Source organism: Oncorhynchus gorbuscha, linkage group LG10, assembly GCF_021184085.1.
Source record: "Oncorhynchus gorbuscha isolate QuinsamMale2020 ecotype Even-year linkage group LG10, OgorEven_v1.0, whole genome shotgun sequence".
NCBI classification, from domain to species: Eukaryota; Metazoa; Chordata; class Actinopteri; order Salmoniformes; family Salmonidae; genus Oncorhynchus; species Oncorhynchus gorbuscha.
This window is the reverse complement of record NC_060182.1, coordinates 95637760-95663846: the sequence shown is the minus strand read 5'-3', so window position 1 is coordinate 95663846 and position 26087 is coordinate 95637760. Positions and strand designations below refer to the sequence as shown.

Sequence of the window (26087 nt, the reverse complement as noted above, 5' to 3'; positions counted from 1 at the left end):
CACAATTAATATGTGGGGAAAGAAAACTACAATCCCAGGGTCCATTGAATGAGCATCTGTGACACAACCCCATCCACCTACATACACTTCACCATAAAGTTTGACATCTCAGATCAGCTGTGTGGTCGCCGGAGCACAGAACCATGATGGAACAGCAGTGAGGAAAAAACCAACGAGAGAGTGGATCCGTGTCATGATGGTGCTCGTCCTGATTGTCGCAGGTCTTGTGGTTGTCGCGCTGCTCGTGGTTTTATTCGCACCCTACATTAGGTAAGAATGAGCGGTGTATGTTCGAGGCTATAGCCGATGCATCATCCGTTACTATGCTTGGCATCTCGTGTTGCCAAATTAGTCGAACAATGATTGTCATTGTCAGGCTACCGAAAAACGAAGAGATTGTGACAGGCAACTGGGTCGCTAAATGAATTGACATCAGTGTTGATGATTACATTTAAAAAATATATATTTCTCTGCAATAATAAAGCCCAAAGAAACACATTTTTTTCCCCCTATAACGAAGACAACCTTCTTCAGTACAATATTAATTTGTTGTTGTTTGGACTAAAGGCTCGAAATGCACTGTCAATTGAATATGATCCAATTGTGAATTATTGGCATCTCATATTGCCTTAATTAGTCGGACAATGATTGTCATTGTCAGGCGACCCGCACCGCTGAATAATGCAGATAAATAGGCTCGAGCGCTATCATATGAATGAATATGTATAAGAAGTGTTGCGCGCGTGGTTGGAGTTAAATTATGTTCCGCGAGTCATTGGTTAATCGGTAGCGAGCCAGGTTTTGTGGTGTAACTGTTGGGCGAGTTAATGTTTGATCATTGTTGCCAGATTGATCCTTGCATATTGAGAAACCAGTATGTTTCATGTTAAATCGTAAATAAAAGTAATAAATAATCAATTCCCCAAAATATTTGTATACAATTTTAACCAGTAATCTATTTTCTGTGGAACCTGGGGCTGCATTCAAAATGGTAGCCTATTCCCTATATCGATCCGGGCCCTGGTCGACAGTAGAGCTCAATGATCCCTGGTCAACAGTAGAGCTCTATGATCCCTGGTCAACAGTAGAGCTCTATGGGTCCTGGTCAACAGTAGAGCTCTATGGGCCCTGGTCAACAGTAGAGCTCTATGGGCCCTGGTCAACAGTAGAGCTCTATGGGCCCTGGTCAACAGTAGAGCTCTATGGGCCCTGGTCAACAGTAGAGCTCTATGGGCCCTGGTCAACAGTAGAGCTCTATGGGCCCTGGTCAACAGTAGAGCCCTATGATCCCTGGCCAACAGTAGAGCCCTATGATTCCTGGTCAACAGTAGAGCCCTATGATCCCTGGCCAACAGTAGAGCCATATGATCCCTGGTCAACAGAGCTCTATGATCCCTGGTCAACAGTAGAGCCCTATGGGCCCTGGCCAACAGTAGAGCCCTATGGGCCCTGGCCAACAGTAGAGCCCTATGGGCCCTGGCCAACAGTAGAGCCCTATGGGCCCTGGCCAACAGTAGAGCCCTATGGGCCCTGGCCAACAGTAGAGCCCTATGGGCCCTGGCCAACAGTAGAGCCCTATGGGCCCTGGCCAACAGTAGAGCCCTATGGGCCCTGGCCAACAGTAGAGCCCTATGGGCCCTGGCCAACAGTAGAGCCCTATGGGCCCTGGCCAACAGTAGGGCCCTGGTCAACAGTAGAGCTCTATATGGTGCTCCGCTACAAGACCATGGTGCTTGCCTACGGAGCTGTGAGGGGAACGGCACCTCAGTACCTCCAGGCTCTGATCAGGCCCTACACCCAAACAAGGGCACTACGTTCATCCACCTCTGGCCTGCTCGCCTCCCTACCACTGAGGAAGTACAGCTCCTGCTCAGCCCAGTCAAAACTGTTCGCTGCTCTGGCCCCCCAATGGTGGAACAAACTCCCTCACGACGCCAGGACAGTGGAGTCAATCACCACCTTCTGGAGACACCTGAAACCCCACCTCTTCAAGGAATACCTAGGATAGGATAAGTATCCCTCTCACCCCCCCTTTAAGATTTAGATGCACTATTGTAAAGTGACTGTTCCACTGGATGTCATAAGGTGAATGCACCAATTTGTAAGTCGCTCTGGATAAGAGCGTCTGCTAAATGACTTAAATGTAATGATGTAATGGGAGCCATTTTGTAACGCAGTCTGTGTGGACTTTTCACAATGTGCCAGTGCCAACCTTACCAACGTAGACAGAACAGCTACATACGTTGGATTTGAGATAATAACACCGATATATTTCCTGTCTGTCCAGGAAATACTCTGCAGGTAGAACATGCATGTCCATGGCCCGGTTGGACGGGAAGACGGTCCTGATTACTGGAGCCAACACTGGTATTGGGAAGGAGACTGCCCTGGACCTGGCTATCAGAGGTGACGGACACATACAGGGTCATATCCTGATAGTCATACATGGTGTGGAGTCTATTCCTTGTCTCCTTTCCTTGCCTCCTTACATTCATCATCACACAGATATTGCCAGCCGGTGGAGATTAAGTAAAGAAACAGGCACAAATGGAACCTTTTCCTTATTTAGTGCACTACTCTGGGCCCTGTTCCTTATTTAGTGCACTACTCTGGGCCCTGTTCCTTATTTAGTGCACTACTCTGGGCCCTGTTCCTTATTTAGTGTACTACTCTGGGCCCTGTTCCTTATTTAGTGCACTACTCTGGGCCCTGTTCCTTATTTAGTGCACTACTCTGGGCCCTGTTCCTTATTTAGTGCACTACTCTGGGCCCTGTTCCTTATTTAGTGCACTACTCTTTTAAAAAGGAACACTGTGTCATCTATGCTGATTTATTGATTATTGTCTATTGCCAGGTGCGAGGGTGATCATGGCTTGCAGAGATGTGGAGAAGGGTGAGGAGGCCGCAGCATCGATACGACGCATCTACTGCAAGGCAAACGTAGAGGTCCGAGAGCTAGACCTGGCTGATACCAGCTCCATACGGGCCTTCGTGCAACGCTTACTCAGAGGTCAACCTACTACTTCAGATGCTTCTCAAACAGCACCCTATTCCCTATGTAGTGTGATACTTTTGACCAGGGCCCATAGAGCTCTAAATAAGGTGGCATTTGGGGTGCAGGCCATGTGACCTTTACATTTGGGGTGCAGGCCACGTGACCTTTACATTTGGGGTGCAGGCCACGTGACCTTTACATTTGGGGCGCAGGCCACGTGACCTTTACATTTGGGGCAGGCCATGTGACCTTTACATGTTATTACAATATTATGACAGTATTTATTATATTGTTATTAGTTATTAGCAAGGACTCATTTTTACAGTATTAATAGTTATTAGTTATTAGCAAGGACTCATTTTTACAGTATTAATAGTTATTAGTTATTAGCAAGGACTCATTTTTACAGTATTAATAGTTATTAGTTATTAGCAAGGACTCATTATTACAGTATTAATAGTTATTAGTTATTAGCAAGGACTCATTATTACAGTATTAATAGTTATTAGTTATTAGCAAGGACTCATTTTTACAGTATTAATAGTTATTAGTTATTAGCAAGGACTCATTATTACAGTATTAATAGTTATTAGTTATTAGCAAGGACTCATTTTTACAGTATTAATAGTTAATAGTTATTAGCAAGGACTCATTTTTACAGTATTAATAGTTAATAGTTATTAGCAAGGACTCATTATTACAGTATTTATTATATTGTTATTAGTTATTAGCAAGGACTCATTTTTACAGTATTAATAGTTATTAGTTATTAGCAAGGACTCATTATTACAGTATTAATAGTTATTAGTTATTAGCAAGGACTCATTATTACAGTATTAATAGTTATTAGTTATTAGCAAGGACTCATTATTACAGTATTAATAGTTATTAGTTATTAGCAAGGACTCATTATTACAGTATTAATAGTTATTAGTTATTAGCAAGGACTCATTATTACAGTATTAATAGTTATTAGTTATTAGCAAGGACTCATTATTACAGTATTAATAGTTATTAGTTATTAGCAAGGACTCATTATTACAGTATTAATAGTTATTAGTTATTAGCAAGGACTCATTATTACAGTATTAATAGTTATTAGTTATTAGCAAGGACTCATTATTACAGTATTAATAGTTATTAGTTATTAGCAAGGACTCATTATTACAGTATTTATTATATTGTTATTAGTTATTAGCAAGGACTCATTTTTACAGTATTAATAGTTATTAGCAAGGACTCATTTTTACAGTATTAATAGTTATTAGCAAGGACTCATTTTTACAGTATTAATAGTTATTAGTTATTAGCAAGGACTCATTTTTACAGTATTAATAGTTATTAGTTATTAGCAAGGACTCATTATTACAGTATTAATAGTTATTAGTTATTAGCAAGGACTCATTTTTACAGTATTAATAGTTATTAGTTATTAGCAAGGACTCATTATTACAGTATTTATTATATTGTTATTAGGTATTAGCAAGGACTCATTTTTACAGTATTAATAGTTATTAGTTATTAGCAAGGACTCATTATTACAGTATTAATAGTTATTAGTTATTAGCAAGGACTCATTATTACAGTATTTATTATTCATAATTAATTAGCTCTCATTATGTGTTTACTCCTCTGTAAAAAAACTGTATAATATTGGCTCTGACCCCCTGTAGAGGTCGCCCACCTCCACATCCTGATCAACAATGCTGGGGTCATGATGTGTCCTTACGTGAAGACCAACGACGGCTTCGAGATGCAGCTGGGGGTCAACCACCTGGGTGAGACCGAGACGCTGATGTCATGGGTGGGATCCGTAACCAAGGACTCCTACGGGAGAAATAGTAAAGAACATCTAGCCGCTCGAGAGCACTCTTACCTGCCGATCTATAAATGACGTCTCCGTAATCTATCATGGGTAGGCTGGTCATCTGAATCAGGGTTAGTTTGGCAGCTGGGGTGAAAGAGGAGCGATTACGATAGAAGAAACCAAGTCTAGATTTAACCTTAGCCTGCAGTTGTTTTATGTGCTGAGAGAAGGACAGTGTACTGTCTAGCCATACTCCCAAGTACTCGCATGAGGTGACTACCTCAAACTCTAAACCATCAGAGGTAGTAATCACACCTGTGGGGAGATGGGCATTCTTCTTAACAAACCACATGACCTTTGTTTTGGAGGTGTTCAGAACAAGGTTAAGGGCAGAGAAATCTTTGTTGGACAGTAAGAAAGCTTTGTTGTAGAGCGTTTAACACAAAATTCGGGGAGGGGCCAGCTGAGTATAAGACTCATCTGCATATAAATGGACGAGAGAGTTTCCTATCGCCTGAGCTATGTTGTTGATGTAAACTGAGAAGAGCGTTGGGCCTAGGATCGAGCCTTGGGGTACTCCCTTGGTGACAGGCAGTGGCTGCACTCTTTGAGAGAGGTAGTTGGCAAACCAGGCCAACGATCCCTTAGAGATACTGGAACAATCACAAAGATGTACCACAGTATCAAAAGCTTTGGCCAAGTCTATACAAATAGCAGCACAACATTGCTTAGAACCAAGCAGTGACACATGCGGAAACCAGATTGCATACCAGAGTGAATACTACAGACATTGATTTATTGACAAGTTTTTGCAACACTTTTGATAAACAGGGCAAAATCTAAATAGACCTGTAACAGTTAGGATCAGCTTGATCTCCGCCTTTAAATACAGGATGAACCGTGGCTGCCTTCCAAGCAATGGGAACCTCGCCAGAGAGGAGAGACAGGCGATTATAGAGGCAACAACCTTGAAGAATAAAAGGGTTTTCGGGGTCAAGTTTAAGGAGCTCCTTTAGCACCTTTGACTCAGTGACCGCCTGCAGGGAGAAACTTTGTAGCGAGGCAGGGGAACAACGGGGAGAAGCATTGGGATTAGTCGCATTAGAAGGTGTGGGAGATGAGGAAATGTTGGACGAGCAAGGGGGCATGGCTGAGTCAAATAGGAATCCTGACTTAATGAAGTGGTGATTAAAGAGCTCAGCCATGTGCTTCTTGTCAGTAACACCCACAACATTAAGGGACATGGGCAGCAGATGCCTATAAGGATTATTTTGTGAGGAAAACATTGAGGACAGTAGCCTTTTCTGGGTGTTTGGAGTCATACCTTGTGGGATTGGTAATAATCTGAGAAATTTAGGGAGTCCCATTGCTTTAGGACTTGGTCAGCTGGGAGACAACCGAGCACTGAAGTTGACCCTTGGTAAAGATTGCCACGCCCCCACTTTCTGACAAAGCAACTGATTGTGTTGTTGTTTTCTCCTGATAGGTCACTTCCTGTTGACGTACCTCCTGATTGGTCTGCTGAAGCGTACTGCTCCGGCCCGTATCGTCGTGGTTTCCTCTCTGGCTCATAATGTTGGCTGGATCCGCTTCCATGACCTCCTCAGCCAGGGCAGCTACAACAGCGGCCTCGCATACTGCCAGAGCAAGCTGGCCAACGTCCTGTTTGCTAGGGAGCTGGCCCGCAGACTCAAAGGTAGGCTGGGAGAGGGAGGGAGGGAGGGGAAGAGAGGGAGGGAGGGAGGGGAAGAGAGGGAGGGAGGGAGGGAAGGGAGGGAGGGGAAGAGAGGGGGAGGGAGGGAGGGGAAGAGAGGGGAGGGAGGGAGGGGAAGAGAGGGGAAGGGAGGGAGGGGAAGAGGAGAGGGAGGAAGGGAGGGAGGAGAGGGAGGAAGGGAGGGGAAGAGCGAGAGGGAGGAAGGGAGGGAAGAGCGGGAGGGAGGGGGAGGGGAAGAGCGGGAGGGAGGGGAAGAGGGAGGGAGGGAGGGGAAGAGAGGGGAGGGAGGGAGGGAGGGGAAGAGCGAGAGGGAGGGAGGGGAAGAGCGAGAGGGAGGGGGGGGAAGAGCGAGAGGGAGGGAGGGGAAAGCGGGAGGGAGGGGAAGAGCGAGAGGGAGGGAGGGGAAGAGGGAGGGAGGGGAAGAGCGAGAGGGAGGGAGGGAGGGGAAGAGCGAGAGGGAGGGAGGGAGGGGAAGAGCGAGAGGGAGGGAGGGAGGGGAAGAGCCCCAGGACTACCTGACATGATGACTCCTTGCTGTCCCCAGTCCACCTGGCCATGCTGCTGCTCCAGTTTCAACTGGCCTGGGCCCTAGGACCATGTCCCAGGACTACCTGACATGAGGACTCCTTGCTGTCCCCAGTCCACCTGGCCATGCTCCTGCTCCAGTTTCAACTGTTCTGCCTTACTATTATTCAACCATGCTGGTCATTTATGAACATTTGAACATCTTGGCCACGTTCTGTTATAATCTCCACCTGGCACAGCCAGAAGAGGGCCACCCCACATATGCTCTCTCTAATTCTCTCTTTCTTTCTCTCTCTCGGAGGACCTGAGCCCTAGGACCGTGCCCCAGGACTACCTGACATGATGGCTCCTTGCTGTCCCCAGTCCATCTGACTGTGCTGCTGCTCCAGTTTCAACTGTTCTGCCTTATTATTATTTGACCATGCTGGTCATTTATGAACATTTGAACATCTTGGTCATGTTCTGTTATAATCTCTACCCGGCACAGCCAGAAGAGGACTGGCCACCCCACATAGCCCGGTTCCTCTCTAGGAGGTTTTGGCCTTTCTAGGGAGTTTTTCCTAGCCACCGTGCTTTTACACCTGCATTGTTTGCTGTTTGGGGTTTTAGGCTGGGTTTCTGTACAGCACTTTGAGATATCAGCTGATGTACGAAGGGCTATATAAATAAATTTGATTTGATTTGATTTGATTTGAAGAGCGGGAGGGGAAGAGGGAGGGAGGGGAAGAGCGAGAGGGAGGGAGGGAGGGGAAGAGCGAGAGGGAGGGAGGGGGAAGAGCGAGAGGGAGGGAGGGAGGGGAAGAGCGAGAGGGAGGGAGGGAGGGGGGAAGAGCGAGAGGGAGGGAGGGAGGGAGGGAGGGGAAGAGCGAGAGGGAGGGAGGGAGGGAGGGGAAGAGCGAGCGAGAGGGAGGGAGGGAGGGGGAAGAGCGAGAGGGAGGAAGGGAGGGGAAGAGCGAGAGGGAGGAAGGGAGGGGAAGAGCGAGAGGGGGAAGGGGAGGGGAAGAGCGGGAGGGAGGGAGGGGAAGAGCGGGAGGGAGGGAGGGGAAGAGCGAGAGGGAGGGAGGGGAAGAGCGAGAGGGAGGGAGGGAGGGAGGGGAAGAGCGAGAGGGAGGGAGGGGAAGAGGGAGGGAGGGAGGGGAAGAGCGAGAGGGAGGGAGGGGAAGAGCGAGAGGGAGGGAGGGGAAGAGCGAGGGAGGGAGGGGAAGAGGGAGGGAGGGGAAGAGCGAGAGGGAGGGAGGGAGGGGAAGAGCGAGAGGGAGGGAGGGAGGGGAAGAGCGAGAGGGAGGGAGGGAGGGGAAGAGCGAGAGGGAGGGAGGGAGGGGAAGAGCGGGAGGAAGAGGGAGGGAGGGGAAGAGCGAGAGGGAGGGAGGGAGGGGAAGAGCGAGAGGGAGGGAGGGAGGGAGGGGAAGAGCGAGAGGAGGGAGGGAGGGAGGAGGGGAAGAGCGAGAGGGAGGGAGGGAGGGAGGGGAAGAGCGAGAGGGAGGGAGGGAGGGGGAAGAGCGAGAGGGAGGGAGGGAGGGAGGGGAAGAGCGAGAGGGAGGGAGGGAGGGGAAGAGCGAGAGGGAGGGAGGGAGGGAGGGGAAGAGCGAGAGGGAGGGAGGGAGGGAGGGGAAGAGAGCGAGAGGGAGGGAGGGAGGGGAAGAGTGAGCGAGAGGGAGGGAGAGAGGAGGCTGGGAGAGGGAGGGAGGGGAAGAGCGAGAGGGAGGGAGGGGAAGAGCGAGAGGGAGGGAGGGGAAGAGCGAGAGGGAGGGAGGGGAAGAGCGAGAGGGAGGGAGGGGAAGAGCGAGAGGGAGGGAGAGAGAGGTAGGCTGGGAGAGGGGAAGAGCGAGAGGGAGGGAGGGAGGGGAAGAGCGGGAGGGAGGGAGGGAGAATGGCAACCTGCCACATTTGTTGGATAATGGATCAGAAAATACAGAAGAGAAACTGAGGGAAAGTAAAGAGTTTTAGTGAGAAAACACAAAATGTATGATCAGAAAGGCAAAATGACAGTTATGAAGTTACTTAGCAACATACGATGATCTAAAACGTTCTCACACAGAAGATGATCTTGAAGAAACACTGTCCCCCATGGTAACACTTCCTGCCTCCCTCCCCACTTCTTGCCACCCTCCCCACTTCCTGCCTCCCTCCCCAGGTTCCAGTGTGACTGTGAACTCTGTCCACCCTGGGTTGGTGCGCTCGGAGCTGGTACGCCACTCCACCATCATGTCTCTGCTGTTCTCTCTGTTCTCCTTGTTCCTGAAGAGCCCTCGGGACGGGGCCCAGACATCCATCTACTGCGCTGTGGCCGAGGAGCTGCACTCCCTCACCGGGAAACACTTCAGGTGAGGTAGAGATGATGCTACAGTATGGAGCACATTCAGTCCCTGACCCAGAACAAATGACTCAAAACAATTCTAATAAATGCAGCTGAACAATGGATGAAGATACTCCAAACTTTTGGGGGAGTTTTTATAATCTGTCACATATCGACTGAATTATAGCAATTATGGAATTAAAGCGTTGGGATTCAGGTTTTCAATGAATTGTAAAATTTCTAATTATGTTTTCTTAGAATGCACTCATATATATATTTTCTAACGATATCAGGCATTTTTTTAAATGTTTGTGTTAAAATCAAGAAAAGGGTGCTTAATTTGCATAAATACAATGGGTATATTTGCATATTTTAATAGATTAACATAAATGGGTGGATCAGTGCCGCAACGATCCAAGAACGTACCTCACTAATTACTGTTATCACGTTCTGTTACTTAATTCAATAAGTGTGTCCAATAGCAGGATATCCTTGGATTTAAAGTCAACAAGCTTGGCTCTAAATTATACCAGTGGAGGCTCCTCAGAGGAGGTCCATCCTACTCACAGAATTTCCAAAAAATGGTGAAATGTTTGTTTTTTTAAAGTTATTATTTTTATATAAAACTATACTAAATATATTCCTGTCACCAAATAACTGATTAAAATATACTGTTTTTCAATAAGGTCTACAGTAGCCTCAACAGCACCCTCTAGGGTAGCACCATGGTGTAGCCAGAGGACAGCTAGTTTCCATCCTCCTCTGGGTACATTGACTTCAATTCAAAACCTAGGAGGCTCATGGTTTTTACCCCCTTCCATAGACTTACACAGTAGAGGACATCCTCCAACCTATCAGAATTCTTGCAGCATGAACTGACATGTTGTCCACCCAATCAAAGGATCAGGGAATTAATCTAGTACTGAAAGCATAAGCTACAGCTAGTTAGCACTGCAGTGCATAAAATGTGGTGAGTAGTTGACTCAAAGAGAGAAAGACAATAGTTGAACAGTTTTGAACAAATTATATAAAAAATTAAGGAGAAGCAGCAGAGAGATTTATATTTGGTGCATTTTTCACTTACTTAGCTAGCTAATTTTGCCTACTCAACAACCTGACCAAACAGAGAGGAATGGCATGTATGTTAGCTAGCTGGCTAAGGCTATCCAACATTCAAACTCTTCCAAGATTTTGGAAGATTCCGGTTTTATTACTTCATTGCCACCGGGGCCTGCCGGTGTAACTACTAAGATGCTTGCTGTACACTACCGCGTGATTGTACTCATGAATTGGATTTTGGGTTTACTAACATGTTCTAGTTTGTTGACTATGACGTTAGCTAATGGGACAATAACAATGTAGGCTGTGTGTAGAGGTTAGCGGTTATGGTATGAAGGTTTGGCTTGCAGAGTTTTTTTTTGTTGCCTGGTCACAGACAGCTGTTGTGTTGTGCACTGAAGTCCACAAGCAAAGGGGGAAAACGTGAGAGGACTTTACATGCACACACGCGCACACACATCCAATCGTCATTTACGCTGCTGCTACTCTGTTTATCATATATTGACACCTAGGTACCTTATCCCTATAAGTACATATCTACCTCCATCACACCAGTATCCCTGCACATTGTAAATATGGTCTTGGAACTGACCCTCTTACTTTCTCGTGTGTTTTTGTTCTATCTCAAGTTTATTTTAGTACTACATTGATTACTGTTGGGTTTAGAGCTAAGCAAGAAAGGTATTTCACTGTACTTGTGCACGTGACAAACATTTTAATCTAATGTGAATCTCAGTTAATTATCTGGGAATATACCCGGTTTGCTGGGATGCTCTCTCGCTCTCTTAAGGCTAAAGTAATAAATAAATTCTCATTTCAATTACTTAGTATCTCTCAAATTCGATACTAAGTCATTTTGAAGAAGAGACTTAATTGTTATTTTGTCTAATTAGTCATTTGTTATGCATCTGGACAGACCATGTAATGGTGGCTGCAAACATTCATTCACTGGTTCCATCCATCGATGTGATTGACAGTTCTTTGGTAGCCTAAAGCACTGCTGTTTCTGAATACCAGAGCATGTAAGCAGGTGAGGGAGGAGCAGAGCCTTTTTCAAATGTTGTCTGTCTTCTCTCTGGCTCTAATTTGGCTGTGGTACTGCTCAGCTAAAAGCTTTGGTCATGCTCTGCCTAGAATGTGTTGTTTCCATGATGGCTATTCTTTTAATTAGGCCGATTCCGTTGTAATATTTATCCTACCACACCCACAGACTATAGTCTACCATTAGGATATGTAGTTTCTATTTTGAAGGACTTCAAAATGTATTTATGGATGTTTTAGGTAGACGATATATATGCTATACTGTAAAATATATTTTAGTTTTTCTGTGAATAGAAACACCATAATATAAATTTATATTAAATATAATTTAATAATAAAATGCCAGTAAAGTTAAAATATCAGAACTAAATAATTTAATAATAAAAGGCCAGTATCATCATCTTATTTTCAGAAATAAAAGGGACTAAATCATCTCTAACTGCAGCTGTGAAATGATTTGCGCGTTGAGAGTGGGAAATGCGCTCTACAAACTAATTAGTATTATTATTACGAAGATACATGAAAACTGTAATTCCATAAAGTAATATTAGTGGGAATAAAGCCATAATATAAACAAGATAAAGGAATATATTTGAAAAGCTTAAAATTGAAAAATATATTGATATGAAGCTGCTAACATGTGTGGATGCTTTTTCTAAAAAAAAATCTATTACATTTAAGTAAGGCCTTACCTCCTTACTTCATACTGTATATATATTTTTCTATTCACTTATTGACTGTACGTTTGTTTTACTCTGTGTTGTTTGTGTCGAACTGCTTTGCTTTATCTTGGCCAGGTCGCAGTTGTAAACGAGAATTTGTTCTCAGCTGTCCTACCTGATTAAATAAAAAAAAGTACCGTACAGAGTTCAGTTGGACAGTGTCACAAGGCTACATCATCATAGGCCTCCACGTCACCGCTGCTGGAGGGCCAAACACAGTTGTCCTTGATTGTGAATTAAATGGAGAATGAAATGTGTGCGACGAGGTAAAAACCAACGGTTTTCATTCTATATAATTAATTTGGGGACGTAGAGGCAGCGGGTGAGTTTCAAGTTTGGAGACGTAAATTTCCACCATAAAAAATGCACCTTTTATAATAAAGCATTCCATGCATCATCACACTTGCAGACTTATGTAAGAGAGACTACTATTCGTGAAGAGTATATTTAGGCTAATAATATAACTCAATCACTGTTCGCAAAAAAAGACGGTTCAACGCTTGGCTGAGCGCGTAGAGGAGAGCTCGAGGCAATAGGCCAGCCTGTATCATATCTCCTTTCTATGCACGGGATAAATTAGGCTTTTTTTTATAAACATTTAATGCAATTAATGCCTCCCCTTCTTGTACGCCTAGTACAACTTGTTCTCAACTAGCCTACCTGGTTAAATAAAGGTGAAATAAAAAATAAAAATTCTACTACACTTTATATGCCTGGTTCACCAATTACTTTGCAGACAGAGTTCAGTGTGTCAAATCGGAGGGCATGCTGTCCGGTCCTCTGGCAGTCTCTATGGGGGTGCCACAGGGTTCAATTCTCGGGCCGACTCTTTTCTCTGTATATATCAATGATGTTGCTCTTGCTGCGGGCGATTCCCTGATCCACCTCTACGCAGATGACACCATTCTATATACTTTCGGCCCGTCATTGGACACTGTGCTATCTAACCTCCAAACGAGCTTCAATGCCATACAGCACTCCTTCCGTGGCCTCCAACTGCTCTTAAACGCGAGTAAAACCAAATGCATGCTTTTCAACCAATCGCTGCCTGCACCCGCATGCCTGACTAGCATCACCACCCTGGATGGTTCCGACCTTGAATATGTGGACATCTATAAGTACCTAGGTGTCTGGCTAGACTGCAAACTCTCCTTCCAGACCCACATCAAACATCTCCAATCGAAAATCAAATCAAGAATCGGCTTTCTATTCCGCAACAAAGCCTCCTTCACTCACGCTGCCAAGCTTACCCTAGTAAAACTGACTATCCTACCGATCCTCGACTTCGGCGATGTCATCTACAAAATGGCTTCCAACACTCTACTCAGCAAACTGGATGCAGTCTATCACAGTGCCATCCGTTTTGTCACTAAAGCACCTTATACCACCCACCACTGCGACTTGTATGCTCTAGTCGGCTGGCCCTCACTACATATTCGTCGCCAGACCCACTGGCTCCAGGTCATCTACAAGTCCATGCTAGGTAAAGCTCCGCCTTATCTCAGTTCACTGGTCACGATGGCAACACCCATCCGTAGCACGCGCTCCAGCAGGTGTATCTCACTGATCATCCCTAAAGCCAACACATCATTTGGCCGCCTTTCATTCCAGTACTCTGCTGCCTGTGACTGGAACAAATTGCAAAAATCGCTGAAGTTGGAGACTTTTATCTCCCTCACCAACTTCAAACATCAGCTATCCGAGCAGCTAACCGATCGCTGCAGCCCACCCATTTTCACCTACCTCATTCCCATACTGTTTTTATTTATTTATTTTTCTGCTCTTTTGCACACCAATATCTCTACCTGTACATGACCATCTGAACACTTATCACTCCAGTGTTAATCTGCAAAACTGTATTATTCGCCTACCTCCTCATGCCTTTTGCACACATTGTATATAGACTGCCCATTTTTTTTCTATTTTTTTTTTCTACTGTGTTACTGACTTGTTAATTGTTTATTCCATGTGTAACTCTGTGTTGTCTGTTCACACTGCTATGCTTTATCTTGGCCAGGTCGCAGTTGCAAATGAGAACTTGTTCTCAACTAGCCTACCTGGTTAAATAAAGGTGAAATAAAAAATAAAATAAAAAATAAAAATTCTACTACACTTTATATGACTGGAGACATTTGGCAGATTTTTTTTTTAATACGACAAATTACGACATTGTCCATATACTAGGCGTACAAGAAGGGGAGACAAATTGAATTATTACCTCCGTCTAAACTGGATGAGGAAATTGTAAAAAAAATATATATATTTTTTTACAATTTACTCATCCATTTCCTCATATATATATATAAAATACGTTTAGAAAAGCTTTTGTGGCAATGACCAAACATTGATAAATTGTGAATATCCGCAGTGCGCACTCACCGGGGATATGGCGAAATTGTTCCGCTGGTCCCAATAACATACGGCTTTACTGTTGTTTGCTTAATTAAGTTGAGAATTTTGATAACTAAAATACGAATTAAGAGTATTTTCATTGTCTTATATTTACAGCAATAGCCATTTGGTTTCCAAACAATGTTTTCTCGCGATTTGTATTTTGCACTAATATCACAGTAGCGTGGCTGGGCCTCAACTTTTCTCTGACAGCTGCAACTCAACAATCATCTATCTGGTATTCGCAGCTCGCGTTGTCTTTCCTTTCCTTCCGGCTGTAGGCAATGCGATTTAAAACAATCCACAACTTATTTATTTTTTCAAAGAAGCATTTCGCCACACCCGCAATAACATCTGCTAAAACATGTGTATGTGACCAATACACTTTGATTTGATCCTGTGGCCAAATCATGCTGTAGTAGCCTATTTGGAATGATTTGTATTTCTGTATAGACAGGAGTAGGATCATTAGGCTATATTATTTTGGCAATTTTATGTCTATTTACTCGAAATCGTCCTCTAGCGGGATGGACGCGCGGTCTACGTGTAGGGTGGGAATGTTATATCATAAGGGAATTGCTTAGATGGCACTTATCGGTAGGACTAGTTATGTCATGCGCAGAAGTAGCCTAAACTTAGTTAAAATATCAATCACCAATAAATAAATGCACTTCAGAGTTAATAGGCTTGTCTATGCTGAAAGTGAGCAACAGACCTTTTTATTAGCCTCCCAGAATCACCTACAGGAAGAGGTTGGTGATAGGCCTTCAACTTAAAGGTTTAACTTGTTACAGCCTACAGTCCTACGATAACGGGGGGGGGGTGTAGAGAGTAAACTTTCATGATGACGCTTCGTTTAAATCATTGAAGTGTTTGCTAATGGTTTAGTGAAACATAAGGAAGTTTATCCGATGTTCAATAGCACCGATGACAAACTATTAATTTGATAAGGGAGAACCGTAGGTAATGGATGGATTTGGCGGACGGGTTGGAAAATAAATCCTCTCATTGCAGGGATCAGCTTGCTGTGGCAGTTGTATAGCCTCGTGCAGCAGCTACAATAACAATAATAATAAACTATTACTACTGGACTATTCTGCGCAGGCTAATGCGGACTGATTAGGCTATGTTAAACACTTCAAACTATAGTCAAAAGCAACCTACTGGGCGAAAACATTTCTGAGATGCGCGAAGATTATTTGGACAATAATGTTGTGTGGAGTCGTTTTAACTAATGTCTGATTCTGTTTTCGGTGTTACGATAACGTTACATATTTATCAAACCATATTTATGAAACCGAGCAGAGATCTTCATGCCTTCTGCCAAACCTCGCCCTGTCCATTCGGGGATTTAGATAATTAACCCGTATTTTAAGGAGGGCAGATTACCGGCGTGGAGCTGTTTTTTTAAAAATGCGTCAGTAATGTGTGTTCTTTTGGTGATATCACCATTGTGCATGCCCTTGGTGACCCGTCAATTGGATTACAGCCCAAAGCGGTTCTGTGGGGGATTGTAGCGAGTCTCTTTATTGAATGCCTGATCAACCAGTTGCCTGAGTACTTCAGTCTTACAGATAGTGTAGTCGTGTACAGTAGCAAGCGCCTAGTCAAAACGCGTTGCAGTTGTGCATCCTGATATTCAGGCTGATTTGCATACATCTAATGTAAATATAAAAGCAACATGCAACTGAGTTCATTCATATAAGGAAATCAATTCATTAGGCCCTAATCTATGGATTTCACATGGGTGGGCCTGAGAGGGCATAAGCCCACCCACTGGGGAGCCAAGTGCAGCCAATCAGAATGAGTTTCACCAAGTTTTTTTTTTTTAGACATAAATAGTCCTCAATTTCATCAGCTGTCCATGTGGCTGGTCTCAGATGATCCCGCAGGAGAAGGAGCCGGATGTGGCGGTCCTGGGTTGGCATGGTTACTTGTGGTCTTCTGATGTGAGTCCTGTTGGACATACTGCCAACTTCTCTAAAACATTGGAGGTGTCTTATGGTAGAAAATGTACATTAAATTCTCTGGCAACAGCTCAGGTGGACATTCCTCCAGTCAGCATGCCATTGCACGCTCCCTCAAAACTTGAGACATCTGTGGCATTGTGTTGTGACAAAACTGAACATTTTAGTGGCCTTTCTATTGCCCCAGCACAAGGTGCACCTGTGTTACAGATACAAGTATCCTGTGTGTATTTGTTTTCTCTCCTTCTGCCCTAGTCACAGGTGTCGCCAATCAGAAGACACACCTGCTCCTTTTCCCTTACCCAATCACATCCCTTGGTTTAAAAACCCAATCAGCTGGTTTCCCAAACTCCCTCCCTCTTTTGTTTTTGCTCCTACATGTCACATTGGTCTGTCATTCTGTTTTGTGGTTTATGACTGTTTGTTGGTGGGTAAAAGGGATACCAAGACAAGTCACCCATGGACATACATTGTCTAAGTACCCTAGTTAGAACTGGGCGGACCACCCACTGTTATTGGTTAGTTAGCTAGCTAGCTGTGTTTGAAGCAGGTAAGACTAGTTTAGGGTTTTGTTGATATTTATTATTTCTTTCCTTGGGTCCGCCCCCCCCCCCTCCTAGACTGCAGGACCAAAGGGGTTCGTAACAACCTGTGTAATGATCCTTGATGTGTTCACACGTGTCATATCTTGGCAAAAAGAGAAATGCTCCCTAACAGGGAGGTAAACAAATTTTGTGCACAAATTTGTTTTTGAGAAATACGCCTTTTGTGCATCTAGAATATCTCTGAGATCTTTTATTTCAGTTCATGAAACATGAGACCAACACTTAACATGTTGCGTTTTATATTTTTTGTCCAGTATAGTTCCAAGCTTTATTTCACCGTACTGGCAGTCGAGTTGTTTCGTTTCTCTAATCGAACACAGAATAATAGCACAATGGACACTAACATTTTTGAGAAATAGAATCCACACATTAGAGCAACAACTTCATATCAATATATTTTTCAATTTGAAGCTTTTCAAATATTTTCCCGTTCTCCTTTATCTTGTTTATATTATCATATTATGGCTATATTCCCACTAATATTACTTTATTGAATGTGTATTTTTCTGTCTTTATAATAATTAGTTTGTAGAGAGCAAATCATTTCACAGCTGCAGTTCGAGATGATTTAGTCCCTTTTATTTCTGAAAATAAGATGATGATACTGGCCTTTTATTATTAAATTATATTTAATATAAATTTATATTATGGTGTTTCTATTCACAGAAAAACGAAAATATATTTTACAGTATAGCATATATATCGTCTACCTAAAACATCCATAAATACATGTTGAAGTCCTTCAAAATAGAAACTACATATCCTAATGGTAGACTATAGTCTACTGTGGGTGTGGTAGGATAAATATTACAATGGAATCGGCCTAATTAAAAGAATAGCCATCATGGAAACAACACATTCTAGGCAGAGCATGACCAAAGATTTTAGCTGAGCAGTACCACAGCCAAATTAGAGCCAGAGAGAAGGCAGACAACATTTGAAAAAGGCTCTGCTCCTCCCTCACCTGCTTACATGCTCTGGTTTTCAGAAACAGCAGTGCTTTAGGCTACCAAAGAACTGTCAATCACATCGATGGATGGAACCAGTGAATGAATGTTTGCAGCCACCATTACATGGTCTGTCCAGATGCATTACAAATGACTAATTAGACAAAATAATATTTATATATTTTTGTGTTTCAGGGCTACCGTAAACTCTGACTATATAATAACCATGCCCCCTATCGCTCTCCCAGTGACTATATAATAACCATGCCCCCTATCTCTCTCCCAGTGACTATATAATAACCATGCCCCCTCTCTCTCTCCCAGTGACTATATAATAACCATGCCCCTCTCTCTCTCCCAGTGACTATATAATAACCATGCCCCCTATCTCTCTCTCCCAGTGACTATATAATAACCATGCCCCCTCTCTCTCTCCCAGTGACTGTATAATAACCATGCCCCCTATCTCTCTCTCTCCCAGTGACTATATAATAACCATGCCCCCCTCTCTCTCTCTCCCAGTGACTATATAATAACCATGCCCCCCCCTCCTCTCTCTCTCTCTCTCCCAGTGACTGTATAATGACCATGCCCCCCCTCTCTCTCTCCCAGTGACTATATAATAACCATGCCCCCCCCTCTCTCTCCCAGTGACTGTATAATAACCATGCCCCCTCTCTCTCCCAGTGACTGTATAATGACCATGCCCCCTCTCTCTCTCTCTCCCAGTGACTATATAATAACCATGCCCCCTCTCTCTCCCAGTGACTATATAATAACCATGCCCCCTCTCTCTCTCTCTCCCAGTGACTATATAATAACCATGCCCCTCTCTCTCTCTCTCTCTCCCAGTGACTATATAATAACCATGCCCCCCTCTCTCTCTCTCTCTCCCAGTGACTATATAATAACCATGCCCCCTCTCTCTCTCTCTCCCAGTGACTGTATAATAACCATGCCCCCCCCTCTCTCTCTCCCAGTGACTATATAATAACCATGCCCCCCCTCTCTCTCTCTCTCTCCCAGTGACTGTATAATAACCATGCCCCCTCTCTCTCTCCCAGTGACTATATAATAACCATGCCCCCCTCTCTCTCTCTCTCTCCCAGTGACTGTATAATGACCATGCCCCCCTCTCTCTCTCTCCCAGTGACTATATAATAACCATGCCCCCTCTCTCTCTCTCTCCCAGTGACTATATAATAACCATGCCCCCCTCTCTCTCTCTCCCAGTGACTATATAATGACCATGCCCCCCTCTCTCTCTCTCTCCCAGTGACTATATAATGACCATGCCCCCCTCTCTCTCTCTCTCCCAGTGACTATATAATGACCATGCCCCCTCTCTCTCTCTCTCCCAGTGACTATATAATAACCATGCCCCTCTCTCTCTCTCTCTCCCAGTGAATGTATAATGACCATGCCCCCCCTCTCTCTCTCCCAGTGACTATATAATAACCATGCCCTCTCTCTCTCTCTCTCCCAGTGACTATATAATAACCATGCCCCCCCTCTCTCTCCCAGTGACTGTATAATAACCATGCCCCCTCTCTCTCCCAGTGACTGTATAATAACCATGCCCCCTATCTCTCTCTCTCCCAGTGACTGTATAATAACCATGCCCCCTCTCTCTCCCAGTGACTATATAATAACCATGCCCCCTATCTCTCCCAGTGACTGTATAATAACCATGCCCCCTCTCTCTCCCAGTGACTATATAATAACCATGCCCCCTATCTCTCTCTCTCCCAGTGACTGTATAATAACCATGCCCCCTCTCTCCCAGTGACTATATAATAACCATGCCCCCTCTCTCTCCCAGTGACTGTATAATAACCATGCCCCCTCTCTCTCCCAGTGACTGTATAATAACCATGCCCCCTCTCTCCCAGTGACTATATAATAACCATGCCCCTCTCTCTCTCTCTCCCAGTGACTGTATAATAACCATGCCCCCTCTCTCTCTCTCTCCCAGTGACTATATAATAACCATGCCCCCTCTCTCTCCCAGTGACTGTATAATAACCATGCCCCTCTCTCTCCCAGTGACTGTATAATAACCATGCCCCCTCTCTCCCAGTGACTATATAATAACCATGCCCCCCCTCTCTCTCTCTCTCCCAGTGACTGTATAATAACCATGCCCCCTCTCTCTCTCTCTCCCAGTGACTATATAATGACCATGCCCCCCTCTCTCTCTCTCTCCCAGTGACTATATAATGACCATGCCCCTCTCTCTCTCTCTCCCAGTGACTATATAATAACCATGCCCCCTCTCTCTCCCAGTGACTGTATAATAACCATGCCCTCTCTCTCTCTCTCTCCCAGTGACTATATAATAACCATGCCCCCTCTCTCTCCCAGTGACTGTATAATAACCATGCCCCCTCTCTCTCCCAGTGACTGTATAATAACCATGTATAATAACCATGCCCCCTATCTCTCTCTCCCAGTGACTGTATAATAACCATGCCCCCTCTCTCCCAGTGACTATATAATAACAATGCCCCCTCTCTCTCCCAGTGACTGTATAATAACCATGCCCCCTCTCTCTCCCAGTGACTGTATAATAACCATGCCCCCTCTCTCCCAGTGACTATATAATAACCATGCCCCCTCTCTCTCTCTCTCCCAGTGACTGTATAATAACCATGCCCCCTCTCTCTCTCCCAGTGACTATATAATAACCATGCCCCCTCTCTCTCTCCCAGTGACTATATAATAACCATGCCCCCTCTCTCTCTCTCTCCCAGTGACTGTATAATAACCATGCCCCCTCTCTCTCTCCCAGTGACTATATAATAACCATGCCCCCTCTCTCTCTCTCCCAGTGACTATATAATAACCATGCCCCCTCTCTCTCCCAGTGACTGTATAATAACCATGCCCCCCTCTCTCTCTCTCTCTCTCCCAGTGACTGTATAATAACCATGCCCCCTCTCTCTCTCCCAGTGACTATATAATAACCATGCCCCTATCTCTCTCTCTCTCCCAGTGACTGTATAATAACCATGCCCCCTATCTCTCTCCCAGTGACTATATAATAACCATGCCCCCTATCTCTCTCTCCCAGTGACTATAATAACCATGCCCCCATGCCCCCTATCTCTCTCAGTGACTGCGCCCCAGCCTCCGTGGCCCCACAGGGGAGGAACGAGGAGACTGCCAGGAAGCTGTGGGACGCCAGCAGTGAGCTCCTGGGCATCGTCTGGGACCACTGATCTGAACCACCCTCTATCATCAAAACACTGTCCGCAACCCCAACGCCCTGTAAAGGCACTACTTTTGACCAGGGCCCACAACCTTGTTCCAAATGGTTACAGCAAGAGTCGGCAGTAGGGCCCACAGGGCCGCGGTAGAAAGTGGTGCACTATAAAGGGAACAGGGTGCACTATAAAGGGAACAGGGTGCACTATAAAGGGAACAGGGTGCACTATAAAGGGAACAGGGTGCACTATAAAGGGAACAGGGTGCACTATAAAGGGAACAGGGTGCACTATAAAGGGAACAGGGTGCACTATAAAGGGAACAGGGTGCACTATAAAGGGAACAGGGTGCCATTGTGGATGCATCCCATGTTCTCTAAGGAGTCTTTGTTTTCAATCTGAGTACATGTGAAGCTTTATCATTTCATGACGTTACGTAATCTCAAACTACAGTTTACCCACTTGAATAATAACCATAGAGGTATTCAGATAGGCAGATAGGACTCTCTTATGGTAGTAACTGCAAGATCAAATACAGTATTGTTCCGCCACAGGTCTAGCCAGGGTGTAACCAGGTCTAGCCAGGGTGTATCCAGGTCTAGCCAGGGTGTATCCAGGTCTAGCCAGGGTGTATCCAGGTCTAGCCAGGGTGTATCCAGGTCTAGCCAGGGTGTATCCAGGTCTAGCCAGGGTGTATCCAGGTCTAGCCAGGGTGTATCCAGGTCTAGCCAGGGTGTATCCAGGTCTAGCCAGGGTGTATCCAGGTCTAGCCAGGGTGTAACCAGGTCTAGCCAGGGTGTAACCAGGTCTAGCCAGGGTGTAACCAGGTCTAGCCAGGGTGTAACCAGGGTGTAACCAGGGTGTAGCCAGGTCTAGCCAGGGTGTAGCCAGGTCTAGCCAGGGTGTAGCCAGGTCTAGCCAGGGTGTAACCAGGTCTAGCCAGGGTGTAACCAGGTCTAGCCAGGGTGTAACCAGGTCTAGCCAGGGTGTAACCAGGTCTAGCCAGGGTGTAACCAGGTCTAGCCAGGGTGTAACCACGTCTAGCCAGGGTGTAACCACGTCTAGCCAGGGTGTATCCAGGTCTAGCCAGGGTGTATCCAGGTCTAGCCAGGGTGTATCCAGGTCTAGCCAGGGTGTATCCAGGTCTAGCCAGGGTGTATCCAGGTCTAGCCAGGGTGTATCCAGGTCTAGCCAGGGTGTATCCAGGTCTAGCCAGGGTGTAACCAGGTCTAGCCAGGGTGTATCCAGGTCTAGCCAGGGTGTAACCAGGTCTAGCCAGGGTGTAACCAGGTCTAGCCAGGGTGTAACCAGGTCTAGCCAGGGTGTAACCAGGTCTAGCCAGGGTGTAACCAGGTCTAGCCAGGGTGTAACCAGGTCTAGCCAGGGTGTAACCAGGTCTAGCCAGGGTGTAACCAGGTCTAGCCAGGGTGTAACCAGGTCTAGCCAGGGTGTATCCAGGGTGTAACCAGGGTGTAACCAGGTCTAGCCAGGGTGTAACCAGGTCTAGCCAGGGTGTAACCAGGTCTAGCCAGGGTGTAACCAGGTCTAGCCAGGGTGTAACCAGGTCTAGCCAGGGTGTAACCACGTCTAGCCAGGGTGTAACCACGTCTAGCCAGGGTGTAACCACGTCTAGCCAGGGTGTAACCACGTCTAGCCAGGGTGTAACCACGTCTAGCCAGGGTGTAACCACGTCTAGCCAGGGTGTAACCACGTCTAGCCAGGGTGTAACCACGTCTAGCCAGGGTGTAACCACGTCTAGCCAGGGTGTAACCACGTCTAGCCAGGGTGTAACCACGTCTAGCCAGGGTGTAACCACGTCTAGCCAGGGTGTAACCACGTCTAGCCAGGGTGTAACCACGTCTAGCCAGGGTGTAGCCAGGGTGTAGCCAGGGTGTAGCCAGGGTGTAACCAGGTCTAGCCAGGGTGTAGCCAGGGTGTAACCACGTCTAGCCAGGGTGTAACCACGTCTAGCCAGGGTGTAACCACGTCTAGCCAGGGTGTAACCACGTCTAGCCAGGGTGTAACCACGTCTAGCCAGGGTGTAACCAGGTCTAGCCAGGGTGTAACCAGGTCTAGCCAGGGTGTAGCCACGTCTAGCCAGGGTGTAACCAGGTCTAGCCAGGGTGTAACCAGGTCTAGCCAGGGTGTAACCAGGTCTAGCCAGGGTGTAACCAGGTCTAGCCAGGGTGTAACCAGGTCTAGCCAGGGTGTAACCAGGTCTAGCCAGGGTGTAACCAGGTCTAGCCAGGGTGTAACCAGGTCTAGCCAGGGTGTAACCAGGTCTAGCCAGGGTGTAACCAGGTCTAGCCAGGGTGTAACCAGGTCTAGCCAGGGTGTAACCAGGTCTAGCCAGGGTGTAACCAGGTCTAGCCAGGGTGTAACCAGGGTGTAACCAGGTCTAGCCAGGGTGTAACCAGGTCTAGCCAGGGTGTAACCAGGTCTAGCCAGGGTGTAACCAGGTCTAGCCAGGGTGTAACCAGGTCTAGCCAGGGTATATTATAAACCAGCTGATTCAGTTTGTTTTGTATCATATTATAAATGGGGTTCCAAAATTCCTGTAACTTTTCACAAAATGCCCGTTTTCCGAAATCCTAGTTGGAAGATTGCTGGAATTAAAGCAAAACATCCAGGATTGTGGGAATTTGGAGAGTTACAGGAATTTTACAAATGATCCTCCATGTGGATTCAGGTTAGTTTTGAACCTTTCCACTCAAGGTTAGATTCTTCCCCCTCAGCATTCTTACAAGAGATGTCTTTTATACAAATGTGAAACATGCCTTTTTTAGTACATTTTAGGGTTGCAATATTTTTTTTAATAACAAATCAGGAAATCCTGAATCCTCTCCAACCAGTATTTCTGGAGGGAAAAAAAAAAAAAAAAAAAACAGGGCTTTCTGGGAAAATGTGACACCCAAACTACATAGCAGTCATGTCAGGAGTTTAATGTTCACATCTGTAAATAAAATATTACTAGCTACTATTTGTTTATGTTTAGTAATTGTGTCGCACACAACAGAGGAGGCTGGTTGGAGGAGCTATAGGAGGATAGGCACATTGTAATGGCTTTTATTTTATTTTAAACTGCATCGTTGGTTAAGCACTCGTCAGTCAGGCATTTCACTAATGTTTACACCGGTTGTATTCAGCACAAGCGACCAATAACATTTGATTTGAACGGAATTCATAGGAACAGAGTCAAACATGGTTTCCATGGTTTCGATACGGTTCCATTCATTCTATTTACAACGGGCTCAGTCCTCCGATATCTACTCCCACCAGCCTCCTCCAATTTAAACCCCCCCACTTCATTACCCTTCTTCCAAACTGGCCGCTTTAAGACAGGAAATCATTATCGTACTCCTCACATTTCCTGTGATCAATAATCATACCTGCATTATTATAATAACCAAATTGATTACGTTGTTTCTTCAACCAAAGAAAGGGGAGAGGGGGGAGAGTCATTGGGGTATGTTTCAAATGGAACTATATCACTACATAGGGTGTCATTGGGGATAGTCATTTGGTCTCGTTTTGTAGAGGCCAGATAAGGTAGGAGGGTAAAGTGCATCAGGGAAGATAAGTGAGTGCGGTGCTAGGGCGCAACAATAAACCAGAGTGAAAATACGTGTCCTAAATGGCACGATATTCCCCCTCATCATCATCATCAGATGACCTCAACCCAATTGAGATGGTTTGGACTGCAGAGTGAAGGAAAAGCAGCCAACAAGTGCTCAGCATATGTGGGAACAGCATTCCAGGTGAAGCTGGTCGAGAGAATGCAAACTGTCATCAAGGCAAAGGGTGGCTATTTTTTTTGGTTACTACATGAGTTATTTCATAGTGTTGATGTCTTCACAATTATTCTACAATGTAGAAAATAGTAAAAAGTAAAGAAAACCCCTGACATGAGTAGGTGTGTCCAAACTGTTGACTGGTACTGTATATGATGATGTAGCACAGCACCTCATCACATGACCAGAGAGAAAGAGAGAGAGACAGAGAGAGAGAGAGAGAGAGTCCCTCACTAAATCCAACTCGTTCCAAGTTTTCGTTCGTTTTGTATTCTATATAAAGCTCATCTTTAATTCTAGTGATTCTTAAAAGCCCTTTCGGGGACTTTGGTGTCCCGTTGCTTCCCTCGGAGGGGAAAAAGCAAGAGAGATTCAGGAAATTGCTAGCGTGGGTACCAGTCCGTTTGTGTATGATGTTCCACTTGCCACTCTGTGTCCTTGCCGAGTTCTAGAAGTGGAATGTTAGCAACAACAACAACAACAGGTCTGTATTTCAGGCTAAGAAGTAGCTCCTTGGGCAGATATTTGAAGGGGGTTGACTAGTGGCAGGTCGAGCTGACAGACAGTAACAGACATCCCTTCTAATGAAAACCCCACTCCTTTGACTTTCAAAAAAAGTGCAGAAACTCTTAAATCATCAATATAATCTACACGTGTGTGTGTGTGTATAATATTCTTCAAAGCTCTTGACAGGCTCGTAACACCAACACATCTTTACATTCTTTCTAACCAACAACAAAGAGAAGAAAAACATATTTAAAAAATGGGGGGGGGGGGTTAGGAATTATTTACATTACTGCAAATTGTTTATTTTGTCACAAAGAAATATATTATTTATACTTGAAGGTTGGTGAAAACAAAAGATCGATCCCTTTTTAACTGAGGTAGGAGATACAACTCAAGAACTACTCTGGTATGTGTATCTTCTGTGCTTATCCCAGATGTCAGTTTTACTAGATAAAGTGGTCAACAACTCACAATTCAGCGTGGCTAGATTAATCCCAGTGTTGTCTGGCTGTAG

At 45.1% G+C, this 26087-nt stretch overlaps 1 protein-coding gene across 6 annotated transcripts; it reads left to right on the top strand.

The window, feature by feature from the left end:
• The first annotated feature begins 62 nt into the window (after positions 1-62).
• On the top strand, positions 63-24252 carry LOC124046797 (retinol dehydrogenase 12-like). 6 transcript variants are annotated; one of them, XR_006841066.1, is made up of 8 exons: positions 64-270; positions 2288-2406; positions 2855-3010; positions 4669-4773; positions 6289-6498; positions 9176-9365; positions 21185-22712; positions 22756-24252. XR_006841066.1 is itself a non-coding variant. In XM_046367553.1 (7 exons), the coding sequence occupies exons 1-7, from the start codon at positions 194-196 to the stop codon at positions 21288-21290; spliced, it is 963 nt and encodes a 320-aa protein (XP_046223509.1). In that variant the 5' UTR covers positions 64-193; the 3' UTR covers positions 21291-24252. The 6 variants fall into 6 exon arrangements, 2 of the variants coding, with proteins under 2 accessions (XP_046223510.1, XP_046223509.1); XR_006841067.1 differs by having other exon boundaries at positions 21185-23324; positions 23377-24252; XR_006841065.1 differs by having other exon boundaries at positions 21185-23345; positions 23377-24252.
• The last annotated feature ends 1835 nt before the right edge of the window (positions 24253-26087 follow it).